The 22687-nt window shown below is 40.4% G+C and overlaps 2 protein-coding genes across 4 annotated transcripts in view; one reads left to right on the top strand and one right to left on the bottom strand.

The window, feature by feature from the left end:
- Positions 1 to 2006: 2006 nt before the first annotated feature.
- LOC306984655 (urokinase plasminogen activator surface receptor-like) lies at positions 2007 to 3500 on the bottom strand. The gene is made up of 5 exons (XM_079586157.1): positions 3396 to 3500; positions 3192 to 3311; positions 2789 to 2920; positions 2479 to 2586; positions 2007 to 2344 (listed from the first exon to the last, which is right to left on the bottom strand). Exons 1-5 carry the CDS (start codon positions 3442 to 3444, stop codon positions 2157 to 2159), a joined length of 597 nt encoding a protein of 198 aa, XP_079442283.1. The 5' UTR covers positions 3445 to 3500; the 3' UTR covers positions 2007 to 2156.
- A 15737-nt stretch (positions 3501 to 19237) lies between these two features.
- The window catches only part of LOC306984720 (phospholipase A2 inhibitor 31 kDa subunit-like), a 38904-nt gene continuing 35454 nt past the window's right edge, over positions 19238 to 22687 (top strand). For 2 of the 3 annotated variants that reach the window (XM_079586319.1, XM_079586317.1), the window contains exon 1: positions 19240 to 19331. In XM_079586319.1, the coding sequence (XP_079442445.1) occupies positions 19283 to 19331 (49 nt within the window). In that variant the 5' untranslated portion in view covers positions 19240 to 19282. Of the gene's footprint in view, positions 19332 to 19415; positions 19536 to 19807; positions 19940 to 20135; positions 20241 to 20387; positions 20654 to 22687 lie in introns of those variants that run through there. The other variant, XM_079586321.1, reaches the window with a different exon arrangement.

Below are 22687 nucleotides of genomic sequence, written 5' to 3'. Positions count from 1 at the left end.
ACAGTGACGAAAGCGCTCTGTGGAGCAGTTTGTCCGTCTACTGCTCCTGTAGAAACATTGTGGTGTAAAATGGCTATTTCAAGGTAAGGGGATCCGCGGTGTATGTAGATAGAAATGGCTCATTCTAAGGTAATAAAATCATAACGGTTCATTGTGTAACGTCTTTTTTACACCACTGAAAACATAGTTAAGTATATTAAATTGCATTTCTGTCAACAGATCCTCCTAAATATTACACAATGCACCTTTAAGTGTGTTTTAAGGTGCTTTAAGGTATTACACCAAACCGATGCCAAAGAACTAGCGCTGATGAAAGCCGACTGTGTTGTCGCCTCGCGTCGCCTGCGTCGGGGGGGAAAAGTTGCACGCGAACACAACGGAAGAAAGCCGACTGTCAGCTAGAATGTGCGTTCTACGCCTGCATGTAAATGAGACAACTGTCTATTTCTGCAGATATATTCATCGATATTCGTCATTCAAAAAGGGAAACCGACGCTGCCGGCTGCAGATACACAAACCGTAAACAAAAGCAGTGCGTGCTTACCGTTTTGAATATCAATACTGCTAAACACTTTCTTTATTCCTCTCTGCTTATGTTAATAATGAAATATTCGCCAAGGAACACCAGGTAAGATGACGTATTATGAACAGCCTTCTATCTGTACCGTTTTCTTCTTACTCGCTGTTTTGCTTTTATTGCCGTGCACTGACTCGATCACTAAGCTGAACAGCCAATGGCGCTTTTCCAATACACAGTACCGGCTCGCCTCACCTCGACTCGACTCGCCTTTGTTTGGTTTTCCACTGTGTAAAAGTTGTACCAGTACCTGCTTCCAGGTACTTTTTTTCGTATCACCTTCAGCGAGGTTCTAAGCGAGCTGAGGCGATACTAAAACGTGACGTGAAACACAGCAGACGTTGGTCAGCGAGAATCGTCACTATTCGCTGCATCATCATTGCACGCGCCAGACGGAGTATCCTGAATAACCCCGGCATTTTTAAATAGTTTTGCCAGAGATTGCGTGATATACCCATTACTAATATTATGTAAAACAGCATACACTCGATTTCCTCCATTGTCCTGTGTGTGTGGGTAGCGGGTGTGTGTCGCGTCGCTATGACGACCAGGTACTATTGTGGAGGTACTGTCTGCAATGGAAAACGGAGCGAAAAGCGAGCCGAGCCGAGTCGAGTCGAGTCGGTACTGGTAATGGAAAAGCGCCATTAGTTCCCTCTCCCAAAAAAACACGATGACGTCCAACGGTGCAGAACACACCGGAAAAAACGATGTCGACCAACGCTCAAAAACGTCTGTCGGCCTGCATGTTTGTGATAACTTTAATCTAGAGCTGCTGTAAAGTCAAAACAATCGCTGTAACTTTAATTTCCTATTATCACTGTAAAGCTGCGTTGATTCAATCTATATTGTTAAAAGCGCTATATAAATGAAGGTGACTTGACGTAACATAAACGAAAGTGCACCAGGGTTCGATAGATTCAAGTTGAGTGTGAAACCACACCAATGCTGCAGGGGGGCACCGGGAACAATCTCGCTCAGACTCGGACCGCAGCAAACATGCCCAGTGTGAAAGCCCCCTTAGTTTTGTCATGCCCACACAGTGAGTCACAGTGTATTGAAAGCTTTAGTTTTCATGTCGAGCTTTTATTAAATCTTGATTTCTCGAGTCGAAGTGAATGTATGCCGTGGACAGAATACCAACGGCCAAGGTCAGGATTTCGTTAAATAATATATTATCCGGTTCGTTTTTCTCCAAACCCATCATATAGCTACTCTTAGAACAGTTGGAATATACAACAAGTGGAAGTGATTTTTTTTTTTCTTCTTTTGTGGTCCGAAAATAAAAGGGCGTACTGCATTAGAACAACACCAGGAACTAAATATTCTCATTTTATGAACTACCCCTTTGATCTTTAGGTATTTTTATTATTGCGGTTTTATCAACTTCTTTACAGCATGACAATCTTTATTAAACATGACTGCAGGAACAAGTTGATGTATTTTATTTCATAAAATGTCACAGTTCTACAGCAAGGACAAAAAAAATCCACATCAGAACACCAATAGTACAAAGAAATACAATCTATATAGCTTCAGTGCAGTGTGTGTGATTGTAGAATGTGAGGATCTGCTGTAATCAGTGCATGAGGAAGTAGGAGAGCAGAGAACCGCAGAGGAACAGGAAGCTCTGGGTGACACTCTGAGCCCCGTTACACAGGTTCCCCTCACAACATGAGATGCCCTCAACACTACTAACTGATGTGGCGTCACAAACTGATTTAGACGCACAGCCTTTTACAACAACTGACTGACCTCCAAAAGTCCCTGATGAAAAGGAAGAAAACAAAGGTTGATTCAGTCTAAGCTGGACATTGATATATGTGATATTTAGCAAATGTTTAAACCTAAGACAGTTTAAAAGAAAATGACTAATCTTTTTCCGTTTTCCAGATTCTCACCTGTTGCTTTAATGCAGCGATCTTCAGTCCCTGAACAGCCCACTGTCTTTGAGCAGGTCTGTCCATCACAAGAGAAACATTTCTTTCCATTGGGGATGTTAGAGGGATCTACAGGAGGAAAACAAGTATCCTTTATTTTATTTTCTATACAAAATATCGAATGAAACAACACTCTTTTTGCGGTTCCATTCAAGCAGTTCACCACAGACAAGCCTCGCCCTGCTTTTTATTTCCTGATTGAATCTCATATGGAAGTAAATTTAATCTTGACTTATAAGAAGATATTCGTATGATCATTGAAGTACAATACCTGGAGCATCTTGAGCGTTACACTGGTTCGTGTTACAGCAGGAAGAAGTCATCTTTACAATGCCGAGATTCATGGACCCACTTTGACAGGCAACAGAACAATCTTTAGCCTTCACTTTAGAAGTAATGTCACCTAAAAATATGAATGATACAGAAAAGACCAACTGCATATTAGTTTAATGGTAAATGTATTTATAAATGTCAAAATTGAGCATTTTTCTAATTTCAAACCATTTTTTTTAAATGCAAAATCATCATAAATGAAATATCAGAAATATGTTGAATATTCTGCATAGAATATTCCGCCAAAAAAAATGAGTAGCCATTCTGTTGCAGCGCCAGTAAATTATGGCACCATCTCCATCAGTCAAATAACTGTACATTTCAGTTTACATTGGACTTACCAACTTGTGCTATTACTGTTGCACTCTCACACTGAGAATATCCACTGGGACATGTTTTAGCCGTTTGTCCTGCACAAGAACCCGTCTCACTCAGGCACTTATAACAGTCGAGAGAGTGTCCTTTAGGAATAAAACAGAGAGAAAGAGACATCAATTATCTGTATTTGTACACAGTAAAATCACAAAAAAAATTTATCTTCATACCTGCAGTGAAGAGAATGAACAGAAGAAAAACTGAGAGTTGCAGATCCATCTTTGATCAGGAGGAGAGTAAAATAATGTGTCCGTTTCAGTGCCATTTTATAGTGTATCAAAATGGGAGGGTCTTCGTGAGAAAATGAAAGTTTAACACGTAAACGGTTCTTGAAACAGAAACTTAATCTTACATAATGTACTTGCCAATTAAAGATAAAGGAAAGTTTATGAATTGCAAGAAATGTATAGGTCTACTTGAACTAACTTCTTAAAGTGATGGTTTGACCCAAACATGAAAATTCTGTCATAATTTACTCATCATGTCATTTAAAACCTGTATGCCTTTCATTCTTCTGAACACAGAAGTATCTTCTTTTTTTCTGCATAATAAAATTCAATTGAAATAAAAAGGCTTTAGTTATTGAGAAGCCAGGACACAAGCTCAAACAGTAAAGAATTACAAAAGCTGCAATTCAGAAGTATAAAACCTGCACACTGGGTGGGACGTGAAGCAACCTGTTTAGAATCATGAGTTTCATTTCCTCTGAAATCATGAAGACCTGAGACATTGTGAAAGACAAAAACTGAATCTTTAATAAACACATCAGAGTGAGTTTCATCATTTTGATCACATTGTCAAGCTTGAGGAATATGTATATATAATCACGTATTTTATGTGATTATCACCTACATTTAAAAAAAGTATTTTTTTAAAGTTTAATCAAATGATCTGTCAGTGCATGTGATTTTGCATATAGCTAAACAGATGTAAAGGCTTTTTTTAATAGTTCCTTGTTTTGCAAGAGGAAAAAAAAATCTTTTGACCATGAATGTTTTCAGCCCTGTTGTTCCCAGATTTTTAGTCGGTCACACCACAGTAGAGCCAGCATAAAAAAACTCTAAACTGTTTTATTTATTAATTTTAAAGGAGAAAGCTTCCATACTCAGGAGAACAAGCACATTTAAACCGACATTCTCAACTTTTTGTTAAAGGGGTCATGACATGGTTTTTTTTATTTTATTATTATGTTCCCTTAGGTGCAATTATAGTATTACTATAGTTTTTTTTTACAAAAAACGTTTAAAATGTAGTGATTTATGACCTTGTCCCACCCTGTTTCTCATCCTCTGATTCAAACAGTCTGTTTTGGGGGTGTTTCCCCTTTAAGAGTTCAGTGTTAACGCCCACTGTTATGATTGGCTAACGTCAGTGCCTATGCATCAATTATTAACGCCCCAGCCAGAACATTTGCTGATTCAGCGTATTTAAAAAGTAGTTTAAAGTTTTAAATACATTACTTACAGTTAGCGTCGTCGTTGTTGAGCCCAGAATAGTCGGCATGGACTTATCTTTGAGCAACAGTTTTCTGGCAAAGCAAGCATCATTTTGGGATTTGTTCTCAAAACAGTCATCCTTCAAATGGACTGGGACGTCCGCAAAAAATAAAGTGCATCCATTTTTCCCTGACGTCTGGATCTTTCGCAGCGTGTTCAAAGATGTTGTTTGCTCCACAGCCAGGAACAGCACATCTGCGGCATCGTAATTTCCCTGTACACAGACCCACTCGCTGTCCGTCGACTGAACACTTGTGACGGTACGTTCACACGGGGCGTCGGCGTCAACGCTTCCCATTGACTTTGAATGGGTGACGTCAAGCGTTGCCGAAAAGAATTGTGGATCCGTCGGCGGCGCTTCACTGGCGTTGCTCGCGGCAGAAGTTGAGAATTTTTCATATGCAAACGCTGGTACGTCACTTCGTACCGTGACGTCACTTCTTACCGTGGATCCAGATCGAGCTGTATTTAGAGCTTGATTAAATAAATGATTCGTTTATAATGGGGAGGACGTCTTAAGCTATGAAACTTGCAGGACGTTTTAATGGTACAAAGACCTCTTATAAAAGATCAAGGCAAATTTGGTTTCTCATGTCATGACCCCTTTAAAGCTTTTGCAATGCAAACATGGACTTGTAAATGTGTTTGGCTGTGTGCAATGCATGTCTGTGGTTGGGTATCAGTAAGTGAAAAAAAACAACATGACCTTTGCATGTTAAATGTTGATATTTTAAATGTAAATAGTCAAGTCAAGTCATCTTCATTTATATAGCGCTTTTAACAATGTAGATGTTTCAACGCTGCTTTACAGACATAAACGTATAATTTAAGGAAACAGATTATTTTGACTTTATAGCGGTTCTTGAATAATGTTATTTTCCAGCTAAAGTTAGTTTTGATTGATTCACTTCCGTCGAAAGGATAATTTGTTATTAGATTTGGGGCCGCTAAGACGACACCGTTCTCTCTACACAGACTTTAAACACGAACCTGTGAGAAACGCTGATGGTGCTCACGTGCGCATTAAGAATTCATTCTATAGTTATGCGCATTTGAATATATGTGTGCATTTTTGTAATTCTCTACAAACCAAGCCTTAACAAACTACTTGTCCTGCCTATAAATTTGATACAGAATTTTATTTTATTGTTTATCACTATGGGGTAGATATGCAAATTTTCCACAATGCTTTATCTGTAGAGTGGTAAAGGGATCCTCATAGGGAGAGGCTAGTTGGCACTTCAGCACTGCGTTGACATCGGGTCCAGGCGAAGGTCCTTCGTCAGATCTGGATACGGCCTGGATCCGGCAGGCTGCGGGAAAACCTTGGGATAAACAAAGACACTAAAATTAGCATAGATACCATTCTTCTTATGATGTAACGAGTACATCAGGATTTAAGGGAAGTGTTCCCAGTTCCGGCTGACCTAATCTATGCAGCCTAACATTGACTTATAGAAGTCTATAATGCATTATTATGTGAATGATAGGGCATGACAGATTTATTTGTGGAATTGAATTACAGATACAAAAATAACCTGCATGTATTTATGGATTAATTGTATTGTTTAAGCTTACAAATAGTATATAGTTGTGCATTTTGCACGTTTGCAAGTTGTGTTGTGGATGAGTTTGTTGCACAAATGTCAGATGACACATTTTTCCTTCAAAACATCTGACATTTGTGCAACAAACTCATCCACAAGCTCTCATTTTATCAGCCAATAAATTGCCGTGATTCTATCAGGGCTTCAGACAATCGGCACACCAGAGGGCGTTCCCACTGCGTCTTAAGCTACGCAGCGTTGGGTGAACCTATGAAAGAGAACAGAACATTACCTGTAAAAAAAATGTTTAATATATTTTTTTACAGTGCAGCTGAAATATTAATATAGAGCCACTCCTTAGTCCTGCATTACTTCCTGCATACTGACTTATTAATGACGGACCATTATTCTAAAGTGTTAGACTCGAACATTATGTTGGCATTAGTGGAATTGCACTAACATGGTTTAAAGGATTAGTTCACTTTTAAAATGAAAGTTCTGTCATCATATATACTCACCCTTAAGTTGTTTCAAACCTGTATGAATTTCTTTCCTCTGCTGAACACAAAGGAAGATATTTAGAAGAATGTCAGTAACCAGACAGTTTCTGGTTCCCATTGACTTCCATAGTAGGAAAAAAATATACTATGGAAGTCAATGGGAACCAGAAACTAAGAATTCATACAGAATTTTCATTTTAACAGTTAACTAATCCTTTAAATCATACTTATCTGACCGTTATCATATACGTTTGCAGATCAGAATTCATTGCCAGATCACTCTCAGATGATTATTTCAATTCGATTGATCTCCATAAATAATAAATGAACATATTTCCATGATATCATTAAAATCACATCAGGTTATGTGTTGAGATGACGTGAGATTTATGCAGGACTGGAATGAAGCTCATTTGCAGCTGAGAAGTTTAATGCCCAAGATCAGCCCTTTTTTCCACAGAGCAAAACTTGATAATGTGCAAAACAACGATGTGTGTCACAAACTGTTCTGAGACACAAAGGTTGAGGATCCAAATGCAGTGTTTATTTAACCCCTTATATTATATATACACAGCCATTACATAATTAAAACAGTAAAATCCTATACTAAACCTAAACTAGTCTTGACAAACTATATATCATTTGAAAGTCTAGTTTACATATTTGGTGACTGATTTTCAAAATAAATTACAGAGGAGCCGTAATTTATCAATTTGCAACAAGAATATTTTCATACTCCTAAGGCGTGTTCAGACCTTTATTTTGAAATAGTGATGAACATGAAAAATCATGAAAGAATGGTAGAAACCTCAGTTTGTTTTCATGCCAAGAGTTCAAAAGATAGCATCCATTCAATTATTTTAGAAAAAAAGGTCTGAACATTTTTTGAATATGTAACCCTCTTCGTCGGTGTGCTCCCCCAAATGTCTCTGCGTTGTGTTTGTGATCGATGAATGAGGAGGACACCAAGATCGTGGTCGTCACAGCAGTGAAGCTTTCTTTTATTTGGCTCTTAATCTGCATCAGCCACTATGCAGCACACAGCAACATCTTTCCACAAGGAAATATAACTGAATTAAAAAAACAGCTCCACCCATGTGAAGAAGGGCTCACTCACAGAACGAAACAGCTCCCCCCTAAGGCTGGGAGAAAACATTTTACATCTTCCCTACATCCACCCCCTCTTTAAATGATGCCGTCCCAGTCATCACTAAAAAGCAAAATTAAGTCGGTCTAAATCTTATGATTCTCTATAAAATGTCTGTGTGGGGTGTGTGTTTATATGTATTGCTAATGTAGAGCTCCTTCTTTGCTTTAGCCTTTTCCCACACTTTCCTTCCTCTTTCTACAGTACCTTCTCTTTGTCACTTTCACTTTGGAGGACATGTATCTCCAAGGAGAGTCTGTTTGGTGGGCGTCTTTTCCGCTCAGGATATCTCCTCTCTGGCCGCTCAGGATTGGAGACTTCCAACGGCGTCTGCTCCCCATGCTTCTCTTTTTCACTCACAGTCTCTTTCAACTGACTTCCATCCTGTTCATGCTCTTCATCCACAACATCTGACCATTCCACACTTGTACACTGTGTAATAGTGCTGTCTCCACTTTCAATTGTCTCCACTACTTCCTCTTCTTCCTCGGAAACACTTGAGTCCATTCCAGACACTTCCTCCATGCCAGGCTCTTCTCGGGCAAGGTACTTGGAACTCACTGGGAAAAACATGCACTGGGACAGAAGATTTCGGTGGATGACTCTTTCCCTGTCACCATCTTCTGGACGAACCACATACACTGGAATTCCTGGCTGTTTCTTCACCACAACATATGGATGTGGTTCCCACTTATCTGCCAGCTTCTGTCTCCCCTCGACATAACACACTTTCACCATCACTCTGTCACCAGGTTGGAACATGTGGCTTTTGGCTTTCTTGTCATAGTGCTTTTTCTGAAGATCCTTAGCATGCCTTGACATTCGGTCTGCCTCCTCATAAGCATACGTCAAGCACTCATGCAGAGTCTGAACATATTCACTGTACTCACATGGCTCTTTTGCGGTTGACAGACCAAAAAGGAGATCAACAGGCAGTCGTGGATGTCTGCCATACATCAAGAAGTATGGGGAGAAACCAGTTGAATCGTGTTGAGTGCAGTTGTACGCATGTGTCAGTGCGTCAATGTATTCATGCCACCTGGGTTTCTTATCAGGATCAAGAGTGCCCAACATATTCATCAGAGTTCTGTTAAATCTCTCTGTGGTCCCATTTCCTTGCGGATGGTAGGGGCTAGTATGAGTCCTTGTAATTCCCGTCAGCTTACACAACTCCTTAACTACTGTACTCTCAAAATTTCTGCCTTGATCTGCATGGAGTCTTGCTGGGAAACCAAATCGACAGAAGAAATTCTTCCACAGCACCCTTGCCACAGTGACAGCCTTCTGGTCTTTCGTGGGGTAAGCCTGAGCGAATCTTGAGAAATGATCGGTGACCACCAGGACATTCTCTATTCCTCCCTTAGACTTCTCCAGGACAAGAAAATCTATGCAGATGAGTTCCATAGGGGCATTAGTGTGAATGCTCACCAGTGGAGCCCTATTTCCAGTGGGAGTTTTCCTCAAACAACATCTTTCACACTGCTCACACCATGACTTTATTTCACACTGCATTCTCGGCCAAAAGAATCGTTCCCGGAACAGATTCAAAGTACGCTCAAATCCCAAATGACCAGAGTCGTCATGAAGACTTGTTTTTGCCAAAAGTCGCATTTTCTCCGGCAAGACCAGCTGAGCAATGGACCGTCCCTGCACATCCTTAACATGCCTGTAAAGAATTCCATCTTTGACCACCAGCCTCCTCCACTCTTTTAAGAGAAGCCGTGCATCTTTTCCTTTTTCCAACCTTTCTCCTCGTCTTGGCTTTTTGTTTAGTGTCTTGTAATGTAGGACTGGCCCAATGACAGGGTCCTCCTTTTGACATCCTCTGATCTCCAACTTTGTCATTGCAGGCAGCGCATCAGTACCCGCTCCATCAAACGGATTGGCTAGCTCGTCAGCCTGACCCAGAAACTCTCCCTCCTTGCACATAACAGTTCTCTCCGATTGCTCACTAACGTCTTCCTTCTTCCCTGACTCATCGGCGAAGGACTGGTCTTGCTTTGTGGAGGAAATGCACTGTGGGCAGGACTGTAGAGTTTTTATGACCTCTTGATTAGACATCCTTGAGAGTGCGTCGGCATTAGAGTTGGACTTCCCTTGCCTGTACTCAATGTCAAAGTCAAACATGGCAAGCTGTGATACCCAACGCTGACCTGTGGCGTCCAACTTCGCTGTACTCATCACATATTTAAGTGGGTTGTTGTCAGTCAGCACAGAAAACTTATGCCCATAAAGGTGATCATAAAACTTATCTGTAACAGCCCACTTTAGAGCCAAAAACTCTAACTTATGTGCGGGGTAGCGGGTTTCAGGTGGTCTCAAACCTCGGCTTGCATAAGCAATCACTTTTTCCACACCATCTTGAACTTGTGCAAGGACCGCCCCAAGACCCTCACCAGAAGCATCCGTTTGCAGTACAAATGGTAAGCTGAAGTTGGGGTAGCCCAGAATTGGTGCTGTAGTCAGTCTCTCCTTCAGTGCTTCAAAAGCTCTCTCACATTCATCTGACCACTCAAACGGTTTCACAGGTCCAGAAGTTCCTTTCACCCCTCTTTTCTTTTTCTTTGGGTCTCCAGAGGTAAGTCTATACAGGGGTGCCGCCAATGCTGCATATCCCTTGATGAACCGTCTGTAGTACCCAGCGAAACCAACGAACCCCAGCACTTCCTTCACACTTGACGGCCGCTTCCAGTCTCTGACTCTGCTTATCTTCTCAGGATCTGTATGAATACCCTCCGCGGACACCACATGGCCTAGGTACTGAACTTCTTTCCTCAGTAGACTACACTTTTGAGGCTTCAGCTTCAAACCATGTTTGCGGAGCCGGCTGAACACTACTTCCAACCGCTCAAGGTGCTCTTCAAAGGTCCTAGAGAAGATAATTATGTCGTCAAGGTAGATAAGGAGGCTCTCAAAGTTCAAATCAGCAAAGCAGCAGGTCATCAATCTTTGGAAGGTTGATGGGGCATTCTGCAGACCAAACGGCATCCTGTTAGCCTCATATAACCCCATGGGGGTGCTGAAAGCAGTTTTGAGCTTGTCGTGTTCAGCCACCTCTACTTGCCAGTAACCAGATGTAAGATCAAGAGTCGAGAAAAACCTTGTCTGTCCCAACGCCTCCAATGCCTCCTCTATTCTTGGTAGCGGGAAAGCGTCTCTGGTGCTGCAGGAATTCAGTTTCCTGTAGTCCACGCAGATCCTCAGGGAGCCATCTTTTTTTGAAACAACAACGATGGGGGATGCATAGGGGCTTTTGCTTGGACGGATGACTCCCGCTTCTTCCATCTCTGATATGGCCTTCCGCACTTCCTGGTACTGAGACGGGGGTATTTTTCGATAAGGGAGGCGGAAAGGTTTAGAGTCTACCAGAGGTATCTCATGTTGCACAGTGGTGGTATGTCCATAGTCCATGGAGTGTTTGGAGAAGACATCAGCATTTCTCCTCAGCAAATCCTGGAGCAACGCCAACTGCTCCTCACCTTCTACTGCTGCAGCACTAAGATCAACTCCACATGTCATATCATTAACAGAGTCAACACTGGTAGTCTGCTGTTGGCTTTGACAAGACGCTGTCACTGAATTCCCACACTGACTCTGACACATGAACTGGTTCTGGCACAGCATTTGGCACTTTTCTTCCTCTTCAATGACATTCTGAACCAGGAAAGCATCTGCAAGCAGGGTCCTTGGGTTGACAATAACATCCTTTTCAGACAGATTCAAGAGCCGGATGGGAACACAACCTTTTTCCACATTAGCAAGCAGCCTGGCAACCATAAGACCTTCTGGAACCCTTTTGGAGGACTGGCTCTCCACTAGAACTGTGTAGTGAGTTCTCTTAGGTCCACCCATAACTCTGCCAATAACATCCTGCTCCTTACCAGCTGGTATCCTTATTCTGTGACCAGCATACTGTACTTGACCAACTTTGCCTGTAGCTCCACCAGGTTCACTTTTACTCACAGCAACCATTGCAGAGTGCCACTCAGGATGGGTCAACTTCACTTTGGCCAGATATTTTTTGCCATATGACGCTTGGAGGTAATTTCTGGAAACCCTTATTACATTAGTCCCAATGAGCAATGGAACACTGGATCGGTACTCTGTTACAGGGACAACAAAAGCAGGAACATTTGAATAGATCCTTCCCATAAACTTGAGGTTGATACAAAGCACACCAACATAAGATACTGGTTGGCCAGCGGCACCTTCAATGGGGATGTCTGAGGGCTGCAATTCCTGAGTACATAGGACAGGATGTTGTCGCCAGAACTCATCAGTAATTGTAGTTACTTGAGAGCCAGAGTCAATGAGAGCCTTACACATTTCTCCATTCACTCCAACCACCCCTTCATTACAGGGACCTACCAGCGGGGTATCAGCTGGTTTTGACCTGCCCGTTTCATGTTGCTGGGGACTCTGTTGCATGCCTGTGGTTGCCCCGGTAACCACAGGCCCTAAGCATTTAAATCCTGCCTGGACGCTGCTCCATTTTCAGCTTGGGCTGCCTCATCAGTCATTACTGTCCGACACAGCCGTGCGATGTGTCCCGGTTTTCCACAACGATAGCACACTACGCCCCTTACTGCAGTGTCACTACTCTCTTGAGGTCTCTGGGTGGGAGGAAGTACAGTCAGTGGTGATGCTCCAACTCTAGCCTCCAGCTGCGTCAACCTGTTGATTTGATCCTCTTGACTGTTCATCAGTTTCTTCACCATGGCTGTGAGTTCAGTAAGATCTGTGTTCTGCCTATTTCCTTTCTCTGTTCTCGGCTTTTCACCACTCTGGTTACCACTCACTGCTGTAAACTGGGCCTGGGTGTACGTTTTTTTGGCCGAGGTCTTTGCACTGAAATGGGTTGTTGTGCATACATATGTGAACCATGAGACACTGGCACTGCCATTGAAGCATATACAGGAGGTGAGGAGGACGGCACAACGGCACAGTTAGAATGTAAGGCACGCTGACGATCATTGGAATTTTGGTATGTTTGAACAGAGTCTGTTTTCTGCAAAAAATTGGTTCCAGACAAGACAGGAGGCACTGGGGGCTGGAGTGTGTCAGGTGGTTTTGAGTACATGGCATTTGGCACACCATAAAAGAAGGATGGAGGAACCTGAGTGGCTGTTGGATGACCAGGCAAGTTGGTTTGGGGTGAAACAGCCATTGCAGCAGGAGAGTGCATGCTATATGGAGAATTGTGCATATTGGGTGCCTGCATCATACCTTGATAAGTAGAAATGTAGGCTTTAGGCGGCACAGTCAACGCTGGGGTCAGGTATGGGTCATTTGGAGAAGGGGAGTCAGTTGGCATTCCGTTGGCCAGGTTTGGTGAAGCCTGAATGGTAGTGACATTGTCATTCATGTTAGTTCGGGACGAAACAGTCGGCACATTAGATGGGTGTGGGCTAACTGTAGACATGTGCATGGTGGTTGGAAGTCCATAGAATGGGTTATCTGAGGCTTGGGCATAAGCTGAGGGCTGATATTGCACAGAACCGCTGGGGCACGTGCCCAACTGGTGCCAGCTCACTGCAGAGGGGGGCACGTTCTCTGTATGTGCCGCTAGCTGCCTCGTCTTCGGCCTGACAGACTGTTGAGGGTTATCATTTGGCTGGGACACAGTTTCAATACTCACATCGACAGGCATGCTTATTTCATACTGTTGGTTTTTGTCCTGCTTTACTGGTAACCATGGGGTGGCCTGGAACGGCTGCCTTAGTGATACTTGGGGACGAGGAGGTGGTCGATGAGGGGTGGTTTCATGGAGCCCCTGCATTTCTCTTCCACTTCTTTCCATATTCTCGTATGTGCAATACACAATGTGTATGTAGTGTGCAATACACTGTGTGTAGACTATAGTGTTTGCAAATTAAAAAAATTGAAAAGTGTAGTTAACAGCAAATTAATGCTGTAAGTGTAAGTGTGTTGTATATACCTTATGTAATCACAAACCAAATAATCATAAATGAAGGTAAATGGAAAAGATAAAAATAAAATAACCCACTTCAAGAGATTAAAATACACCTGAATGCACAAAAAAAGGATATCGTTTCAAAAAACCACAGCAATTCACAAATGTGTTACTCAAATCAACAAATTAACACTCTTATTGCACAATATCAAAAGTTCAGAGACAGAGAAAAAAATAATCCTTAAGCAAAACTCCAACAATATATTTAACACTGTCACTTTAAGACAAAAGAAAGTAGGTGGAATTTATTTTTTTATTTTTTTCCTTCTCTTTTTCTTTTTTTTCTTTCTTTTTCTTTTGCTTCTTTTCTCTTTTGCTTTTTTTTTTTTTTTTCTCTTTTGCTTTTTTTTTTCCACTCTACTCAGACTTCTTATTTGTCAGATTGCTTACTTCCGTTGACATAGAAACCAACGATCCGGGTTCACGGCACCAAAGATGTAACCCTCTTCGTCGGTGTGCTCCCCCAAATGTCTCTGCGTTGTGTTTGTGATCGATGAATGAGGAGGACACCAAGATCGTGGTCGTCACAGCAGTGAAGCTTTCTTTTATTTGGCTCTTAATCTGCATCAGCCACTATGCAGCACACAGCAACATCTTTCCACAAGGAAATATAACTGAATTAAAAAAACAGCTCCACCCATGTGAAGAAGGGCTCACTCACAGAACGAAACAGCTCCCCCCTAAGGCTGGGAGAAAACATTTTACATCTTCCCTACAAATATAAAGAAAAAAATACTAGATTCACCATTTGTGATGTGGCAGCGAGCTATAATGAACATTTTTGTGTTTCTTAGAGGTCGAATTCATTTCAAAATCTGCCAAACTTTTGCCAAACCATCCTATACTTCTGAATAGGATGTCTACTTCATAAATTGTATGAAAATTGTAAAAATAATGGTTCAGATCACTCAAACAACATTAAATGGAGGCGCCCTTATATGGGCAGTAGTCAACTAGTGGAAAAGTTTGGCACTGCGCCCAAACTAAATCTCACTGAACACTTATTTTTTGAGATATCAACCATATTGTTTTTGGTAACACTTTACAAAAAAAGGTACATTAATGATCACCTGAATTAATACTTACTTCAACATGAACTCATGATTAGTGAAGAATGAGAGGAAGTTCTGATAAAGGACTTAAGTCCAAAGAATCAAGCCAAGTTTCAGTCACAAAAAGAAAGTCCAAATTATTTGACGAACAAGAATCATTTTATTATGATGATAAATTCCATAGGTTTATGGAATTATAGGTTTTTATAGGTTCCAGAGAATTATATGTTCCAGAGACCTCCTGTTTATGAACGGCATATTGACTGAGATGGTGTTATTAATTAGTGATAAAAAAAATCTACAAACTTGTCTAGTTTCAGCGGTGGAAGATGATTAGGATTCAGGGTTAGGATTCAAATAATGTAGGCTACCACAGCCTTTCACACAAATGATGTTGCTCTAATAACATTTATTGATGAGAAAAATATTATTGCTGCATTAATAATACTCTTAAACTGGAAATGTATCATTCTTGCTGTCCTACTCCTTGATTTTTTTAAATAATAAAAACCTAAAATAAATTAAAAAATATATAAATAAAGAAAAATATGTTTTACCTAATAGGCTCCAGCATCAGACAAGTAGCTCGGAAAATGCATGGATATTACATTTTTCTAGTTTTGGACAAGACAAAAAAAAAAATCTATTTTTCCTGAAGAGATAATTACTCTTCCCACAAATTTTACTCATGTGCTCAAGAATGTGATGAAAAAACAAACAAACAAACAAACAAACAAAAACAAAAACTCAGGATTATTGTAGGATCATTAAAGAAGTTTTTGTCTTTCACGTCTCAAGTCTGATCGTTCAAGATTTCAGAGGAAATGCAAGTTATGGTTTTCTATGGCCTAACCCAAGCCCGATCCCTAAACCTACCCGTCACAGAAACATGTGCAAAACACTTTAATATGTCAGTGACATTTGGCCTTCATGATAGCCAAACATGTACACATATTGTATAATATCAAGAAAATGCAATTACCTGCCTCCTTGTTTATTGTTGATGGCTTTTTGTAATATTTAGCCGATGTATACACTGTTGTTATTTATTTTTGTTTGTAAAAAAATGGCTTGTATTGCATGTACACTAAAAGATGTACACTGTAAAAAATATTTTCATGATTTGTTATCACAACTTTTTATCTTTTGTCAAATCAACTTCGATAACTAATGTGTGAAGATAACACTATTTTGAGTTTCTGTTTATTAAACCATTCTTCATTGTATTAACTCAAATTTTTAATTACAACGAACTCAAAATTTTAAAGCAACAAGGTAACTTGCTTTTTTAAGTTAAACAGACTTTTTTTTTTACAGTGTACAGCAGTGGCGGGCCGTGCATTTCACACCTAGGCCTTCAGTGATGTCCACCCTGAATTAATAACTTTTAATAGTGTAGCAGCGCACGCACATACTCTCTATAATTGTTGTAAAATTCCTGTTTTTATTTTGCACCGGCAGCAGTTATAGGGTTAATGCGGTGAGTTCGCGAAAGGACGGGTAGAGAGAAAAGAGCGAGTGAGTTCGGCTTTTGTCTACAGTGGTTCTTGCGTTCCGATTATAAATTCAGAAACGGATCCTCATCCCTGTCTTATCCTTCAATGGATAAGTATTAATGTTTGAAAAAAAGAAGTTGTTTCGATCATAAATTTACAAGAAAAATTAGGAAGAAAATCATATTCAGCACGGACAAAAACAGGGGCAAAAAATGCATTATACTCTCCCAAAACTGATTTTTAACACAAAATCCATCCTAATTTCTTTCCTCAAAAAGACTTGAATTACTTGGTTGTACAGGTTGTCTGTGCTTTTCAGTTCCAACAACCTTTTCTATCGCCATCGAGGTTAATGTGCTGAAAGTCGAGTCTGTCCCGTCGTATTTCTGTCATAAGTTTTAATTCGCTTTAGTGCTGAGACGAGAGTGTCTGCTCGATAGAAGCAGTAACGTTAAACAGGGAAAACACCGCAAAACATGACGATGTGTAACGTTACAGCCGACACAAGCTCTCACACAGATTTATTAAACGATATCAATGAGATCAGCGGGACTTTTTGCCTTCAAAATCAGTCCTGGCATAACTTTACATTGCAGTCAGTTCTGTTTTTACCCGGATAGATCGATAGAGTGCCGAGACTCTGCGTAAGCTGAATAAGGGATTTTTTCCGGTAGGTTTGAACCTGCTGGTGGTCGAGGAAGGAAATAAACATTAATTTGTGGGTTGAAAAACTATTAAATCTACAGGTATTTTAGTTTACACACAGTTCGCAACAGATGCGGTTAGCTAGCTCTGACTACCAGTAATAATAGTACACGCTCTGACCATCCAATCAAAGGGCGTGAAAATGCCTACGTTATTGTATGCCTGCTAGATGGCCCCGGTGCAGTCAACTCGATATCTGATTGGCTGATTAAATCTGACCGATTATCTGATTGGTTAAAGCAACAGTTTCATTGCCATTCATTTTAAGCTACAGGCGCCCGCACGATCGATTCTGAAGGCCTCGAAGCAGATATATTTGACCCTGGCAACACATGATGACTGAAATATGATTGGATAAAAGCACTAAAATAAATATACACTACTGGAAGCAGCGCAACCAAGAGAAAAGCTATGAAATTATGAGAACGGACTATTGGGAATAATTGAATACTATTATTTATTATTATAAATAATAATTGAAAAATATATCAAAGTGCAAGTCAGTGATTCTCATAGTGTTTAGGCCAGCAGAGAAGGCCTTGCTGGCCCTGACGGCCCACCACTGGTGTACAGTAATTGTTCGTTATGTATATGTGTGTGTGTCTATATGAGAACGAGAAGCAGAAGTGTGTGTGATTATGTGTGTGTGCTCAAGGACACAAAGAACTGTGGTTCTACTCCTAGAACCTTACAAGGAAATCAGCCATCTTGGTTGAGTTTACTGGAGTTCATGGACATGAAGAGGTGGACAGCTTGCACCTGCGAGGCCTGGACAAGGATCTGGGAAACTTTGGGAAAGTCACAACTTCTGTCAGTCAAGAAGATTGGATCCTAACACCTGTGGTAAACAACAGGAGTATAAAGACTGAGGAGCTGCTTGCCTCTTTGGACACTGATACGTCAGTACACCCGATGCCTAGAAACCCAGAGATGAGGACAAGAAGCCCAGAGCTGAGGACAAGAAGCCCAGAGATGAGGACAAGAAGCCCAGAGATGAGGACAAGAAGCCCAGAGATGAGGACAAGAAGCCCAGAGATGAAGACAAGAAGCCCAGAGATGAGGACAAGAAGCCCAGAGCTGAGGACAAGAAGCCCAGAGCTGAGGACAAGAAGCCCAGAGATGAGGACAAGAAGCCCAGAGATGAGGACAAGAAGCCCAGAGATGAGGACAAGAAGCCCAGAGATGAGGACAAGAAGCCCAGAGATGAGGACAAGAAGCCCAGAGCTGAGGACAAGAAGCCCAGAGATGAGGACAAGAAGCCCAGAGATGAGGACAAGAAGCCCAGAGATGAGGACAAGAAGCCCAGAGCTGAGGACAAGAAGCACAAGAAGCCCAGAGCTGAGGACAAGAAGCACAAGAAGCCCAGAGATGAGGACAAGAAGCCCAGAGATGAGGACAAGAAGCCCAGAGATGAGGACAAGAAGCCCAGAGCTGAGGACAAGAAGCCCAGAGATGAGGACAAGAAGCCCAGAGATGAGGACAAGAAGCCCAGAGATGAGGACAAGAAGCCCAGAGATGAGGACAAGAAGCCCAGAGATGAGGACAAGAAGCCCAGAGCTGAGGACAAGAAGCCCAGAGATGAGGACAAGAAGCCCAGAGATGAGGACAAGAAGCCCAGAGATGAGGACAAGAAGCCCAGAGATGAGGACAAGAAGCCCAGAGATGAGGACAAGAAGCCCAGAGATGAGGACAAGAAGCCCAGAGATGAGGACAAGAAGAGCTGGCTACACCTTTGATTCAAAACGTGATTATTGTATTTTATACTTTAATGATGAAATTGTATTTGCCTTTATATTTTTGTAGATTATATAAAGAAAAGGAACCAATTAAAATAAATTTAATTGATTACAAAAACCTACCGAGGCTTCAATTTATGGTGCTGTAAGACTTTCAATAAGAACATAGCAAGTCTTCTGACCAAATTATAAGTGATTTTAAAATGCTTATAATTTAGGCCAGACTCGACTTACTTTACAAAATCTGAGAATAATCAATAATAGTGTTAAGATCAAAGTACACACTGCAAAATAATACATTCCTTGTAGTTTCCTTAAACCATCATTTATCATTAACTCCCCTTGTGATAAGCTATAAAATAAGCACTGAAACAGACGTTATTTCCTTCTCCTCCTGATCAAAGATGGATCTGCAACTCTCAGTTTCTCTTCTGTTCATTCTCTTCACTGCAGGTATGAAGACAAATAGTGTTTGTGATGTTACTGGGTACAAATACAGATAATTGATGTGTCTTTCTCTCTGTTTTATTCCTAAAGGACACTCTCTCAGCTGTTATGAGTGCCTGAGTGAGACGGGTTCTTGTGCAGGACAAACGGTTAAAACATGTCCCACTGGATCTTCTCAGTGCATGAGTACAACAGCAGTGGCACAAGTTGGTAAGTCCAATGGGATTGAAATTTACCATTGTTTTTTACTATAATATGAGTATAACATACCGCTATATTTTACAGGAGCTGCGACAGAATGGCTACTCGTTTTTCGGCTACTCGAATATTATACATATTTCTGCTATTTAATTTGTTTTCTCTTAGAGTATGGATTTGTATTTTTAAAATGTTCAATGCTAAATGCTTACAAAATGTTCAATGCTTACCTCCAAAATAATGTGCAGTTGAACTGATCTCTCCTGTCTCATTCATATTTTTAGGTGACATTACTTTTAAAGTGAAGATTAAAGATTGTGCTGTTGCCTGTCAAAGTGGGTCCATGAATCTCGGCTATGTAAGGATTACTTCTTCCTGCTGTAACACAAACAAGTGTAACGCTCAAGATGCTCCAGGTATTGTACTTCAATGATCATGTGCAAATAACCTCTGTAAATTCAACTCTCTTGTACTTCCAAAGGACATTCGATCAGAAAAAAAAAAGCAGAGTGTGTTTTGTCTGTGGTGAACTGATTGAATGGAGTCGCTAAAGGAGTGTTGCATTAGATATTTTGTTCATAAAACAAAATAATACTTGTTTTTCCTCTGTAGAACCTGTCTCAAATGGAAAGAAATGTTACTTTTGTGATGAACAACAGAGCTGCTCAAACACAGTGAAATGTTCAGGGACTGAAGATCGCTGCATTAAAGCAACAGCAACAGCAACAGGTGAGAATCTGGAAAAAAGGAAGAAGATTAAAGTAATTATCTTTTAAACTGTCTTAGGTTTAAACATTTGACACAGATCATCATATATACCAATGTCCAGCTTAATTCAATCTTTGTTTTCTCTCTTTTCATCAGGGACATTTGGAGGCCAGTCATTGGTTGTTAAAGGCTGTGTGTCTAAATCTATTTTTGACGCCACATCAGTTAGTGTTCAGCGTTGTGTGGGGAACCTGTGTAACGGGGCTCAGAGCGTCACCCAGAGCGTCCTGTTCCTCTGCTGTTCTCTGCTCAATTACTTCCTCATGCACTGAATACAGCAGATCTTCACACTCTACAATCACACACACTGTACTGAATATATAGCTTGCATTTCTCTGTACTATATTTTGTGTTCTGATTTGATTTTTTCTTTTTTTTAAATAAAATACTACATTATCTTGTTCCTGAGGTCATATTTAATATAGCTGTAAAGAAGTCTAAAGAAAACCATTCTGCAATAATAAAAATATATTTTATTTCTTTAAAAAACATGACTAAAGGGATAGTAATCATAAAATTGAAAATAAGTCATCATTTACTTACCCTTGTGTTGTTCTAATGTAGTATAAGCTTTTTTCTTTGTCGAAATATAAAAGGAGAAATTTCAAATAGCAATGCATAATGTAGCCTAGTGAATAGCGACCAGCATCAAGTTTTTAAAAAAGATGCAGAAGTATCACAGAATGATCCCATGCGACACGTGTCGTATATTCCAAGTGTTCTGGGGGGTATGTAAAAGGGTTTGGTGAAAAAAACTCATTTGAGTACACAAACTTGGGCACTCACTGAAAAAATTGACTTAATTTGTCTGTCAAGTTGACTGTATGTATAAAATATCTTCTTATTAAACTGTCTGGACAATGACAAAGTTCTCAATGCTTCGGTTTGAATGTAGGGACCCTCATTATGCTACCGTGTTAGTGTGGGGCTATTTTGAGCCTTGTTAGTGGTACAAGCGATTTTTATTTGTCATTACTATGCCCTAGGGAAGGAGCGTGTGCAACTCTGTGTAAGTTTTGTTTTGGTTAGTTAGTGAAGTTTTAGTTATGGCGTGTTAAGCGCTGAAGATTTCTTTCTTTCCTGGTTTTGTTTTCAGTTAGTTTAGAGGGTGGGGATTAGCGAGTGTGTGCTTTGGTTTTGTTGATTTGTTTGTTTAGCACCGCTCATCTCTCTCTCTCTCTGTGACTTATTTCAATTATCATTTTTCAATTATTTAGCTTAAGTTGTATATAGCTGTAAGTTTATTTGTTTGTTTTTCTTTATTTTCAATTATAATGTTTGTATGGAAAATAAAGCGAACCACCTGCTTGCAGTAACTTGTTGTCAGTGAGTCATTCGCCCACGATACTCCCCAGAGATCAAAACTAAAGGAAAGTGTTCAAATTATATTATGTACGTCTCCCTCATACCTCTATACCATCAGGGGACGTAACATAGCGTTATACTAGCGTTATAGGCTAAATAGTTTTTAGAGATAAAACTATTTACATTCGATAATCATGAAAACAAATCTCAGATAACGGTTGACTAGGTAACATTGTGTAATTAGATCAAAGGTTCATTTTGCACCGGAGTTCTCCTTTAATCTTTTATATCATGAGATTTTGGCCAAATGTATTCAACAAGAAAAATTGAGCACCCATTATAGCTACAATAAACTTTATAACCAATAAGTTGATGAAAACGTAATGTGCACTGACCGTCTCAGATGTGGCTGTTCCAGTGACGGACAAAACATATATCTGTCATTCGCAGGTCAAAAAAATCGTGACTCCATTTGAGCTTAATATTCATAAAATGTTAATATTATTATGACACATGCAAGTGTCTGTCTTTATATATAAAACCACAATAAATACCAACTTTGACAACTTGGTGTTTAAAAATTACGAGGTTTCCGCCTGACAGCAATTATATGTAAATTTGGTTTAGCATCACCAACAACATCATAGCTACTGTACCCATGCCCTTATTGTATTCCTTTGTTGTGATCTTGTTGAGAAGTGTCTTGTTTAATCCAGTCCTATTGTGTTTATTTTCCTGTCCTACAACCTGAGTTATTGTCTGGCAGCCAGACTGGTTTGGCAACCCTTGAGCTTAAAGTAGCCTAGTGTTTCCCAACCCTGGAGGCACACCAACAGTAACACTTTTTCGAACTCTTATAAAGTCAAACACACCTGATTCACTCCAAGACCAGAAATATATGGGTCAGATAAGGAAGACATTCAAAATGTGCATTGTTGGTGTGCCTGGAGGAACAGGGTTGGGAAACACTGACATCAGATCTCTGGGTCTTTGTACCCTAGTCTTCACCATCTGCCTGGTGCAGCTCTAAAAATTTATGATTAGGTGGTTATTTTCAATATGTCTGTATGGAAGTATCTCTAAAAAAATCT

The sequence above is a fragment of the Phoxinus phoxinus genome (genome assembly GCF_949152265.1).
Source record: "Phoxinus phoxinus genome assembly, chromosome: 17".
NCBI lineage: Eukaryota > Metazoa > Chordata > Actinopteri > Cypriniformes > Leuciscidae > Phoxinus > Phoxinus phoxinus.
Note: the sequence above shows the minus strand (reverse complement) of the source record. Positions and strands in the feature narration are given on the sequence as shown.

Bases quoted from the DNA above. Each gene is read 5' to 3' on its own strand.
- LOC306984655 (XM_079586157.1), bottom strand. From the start codon at position 3,444: ATGGATCTGCAACTCTCAGTTTTTCTTCTGTTCATTCTCTTCACTGCA. The intron at 2,587-2,788 runs GTATTGTACTTC...TTCCTCCTGTAG, and splicing joins TAACGCTCAAGATGCTCCAG to ATCCCTCTAACATCCCCAAT. The intron at 2,345-2,478 runs GTGAGAATCTGG...CCTTTTCATCAG, and splicing joins TCGCTGCATTAAAGCAACAG to GGACTTTTGGAGGTCAGTCA.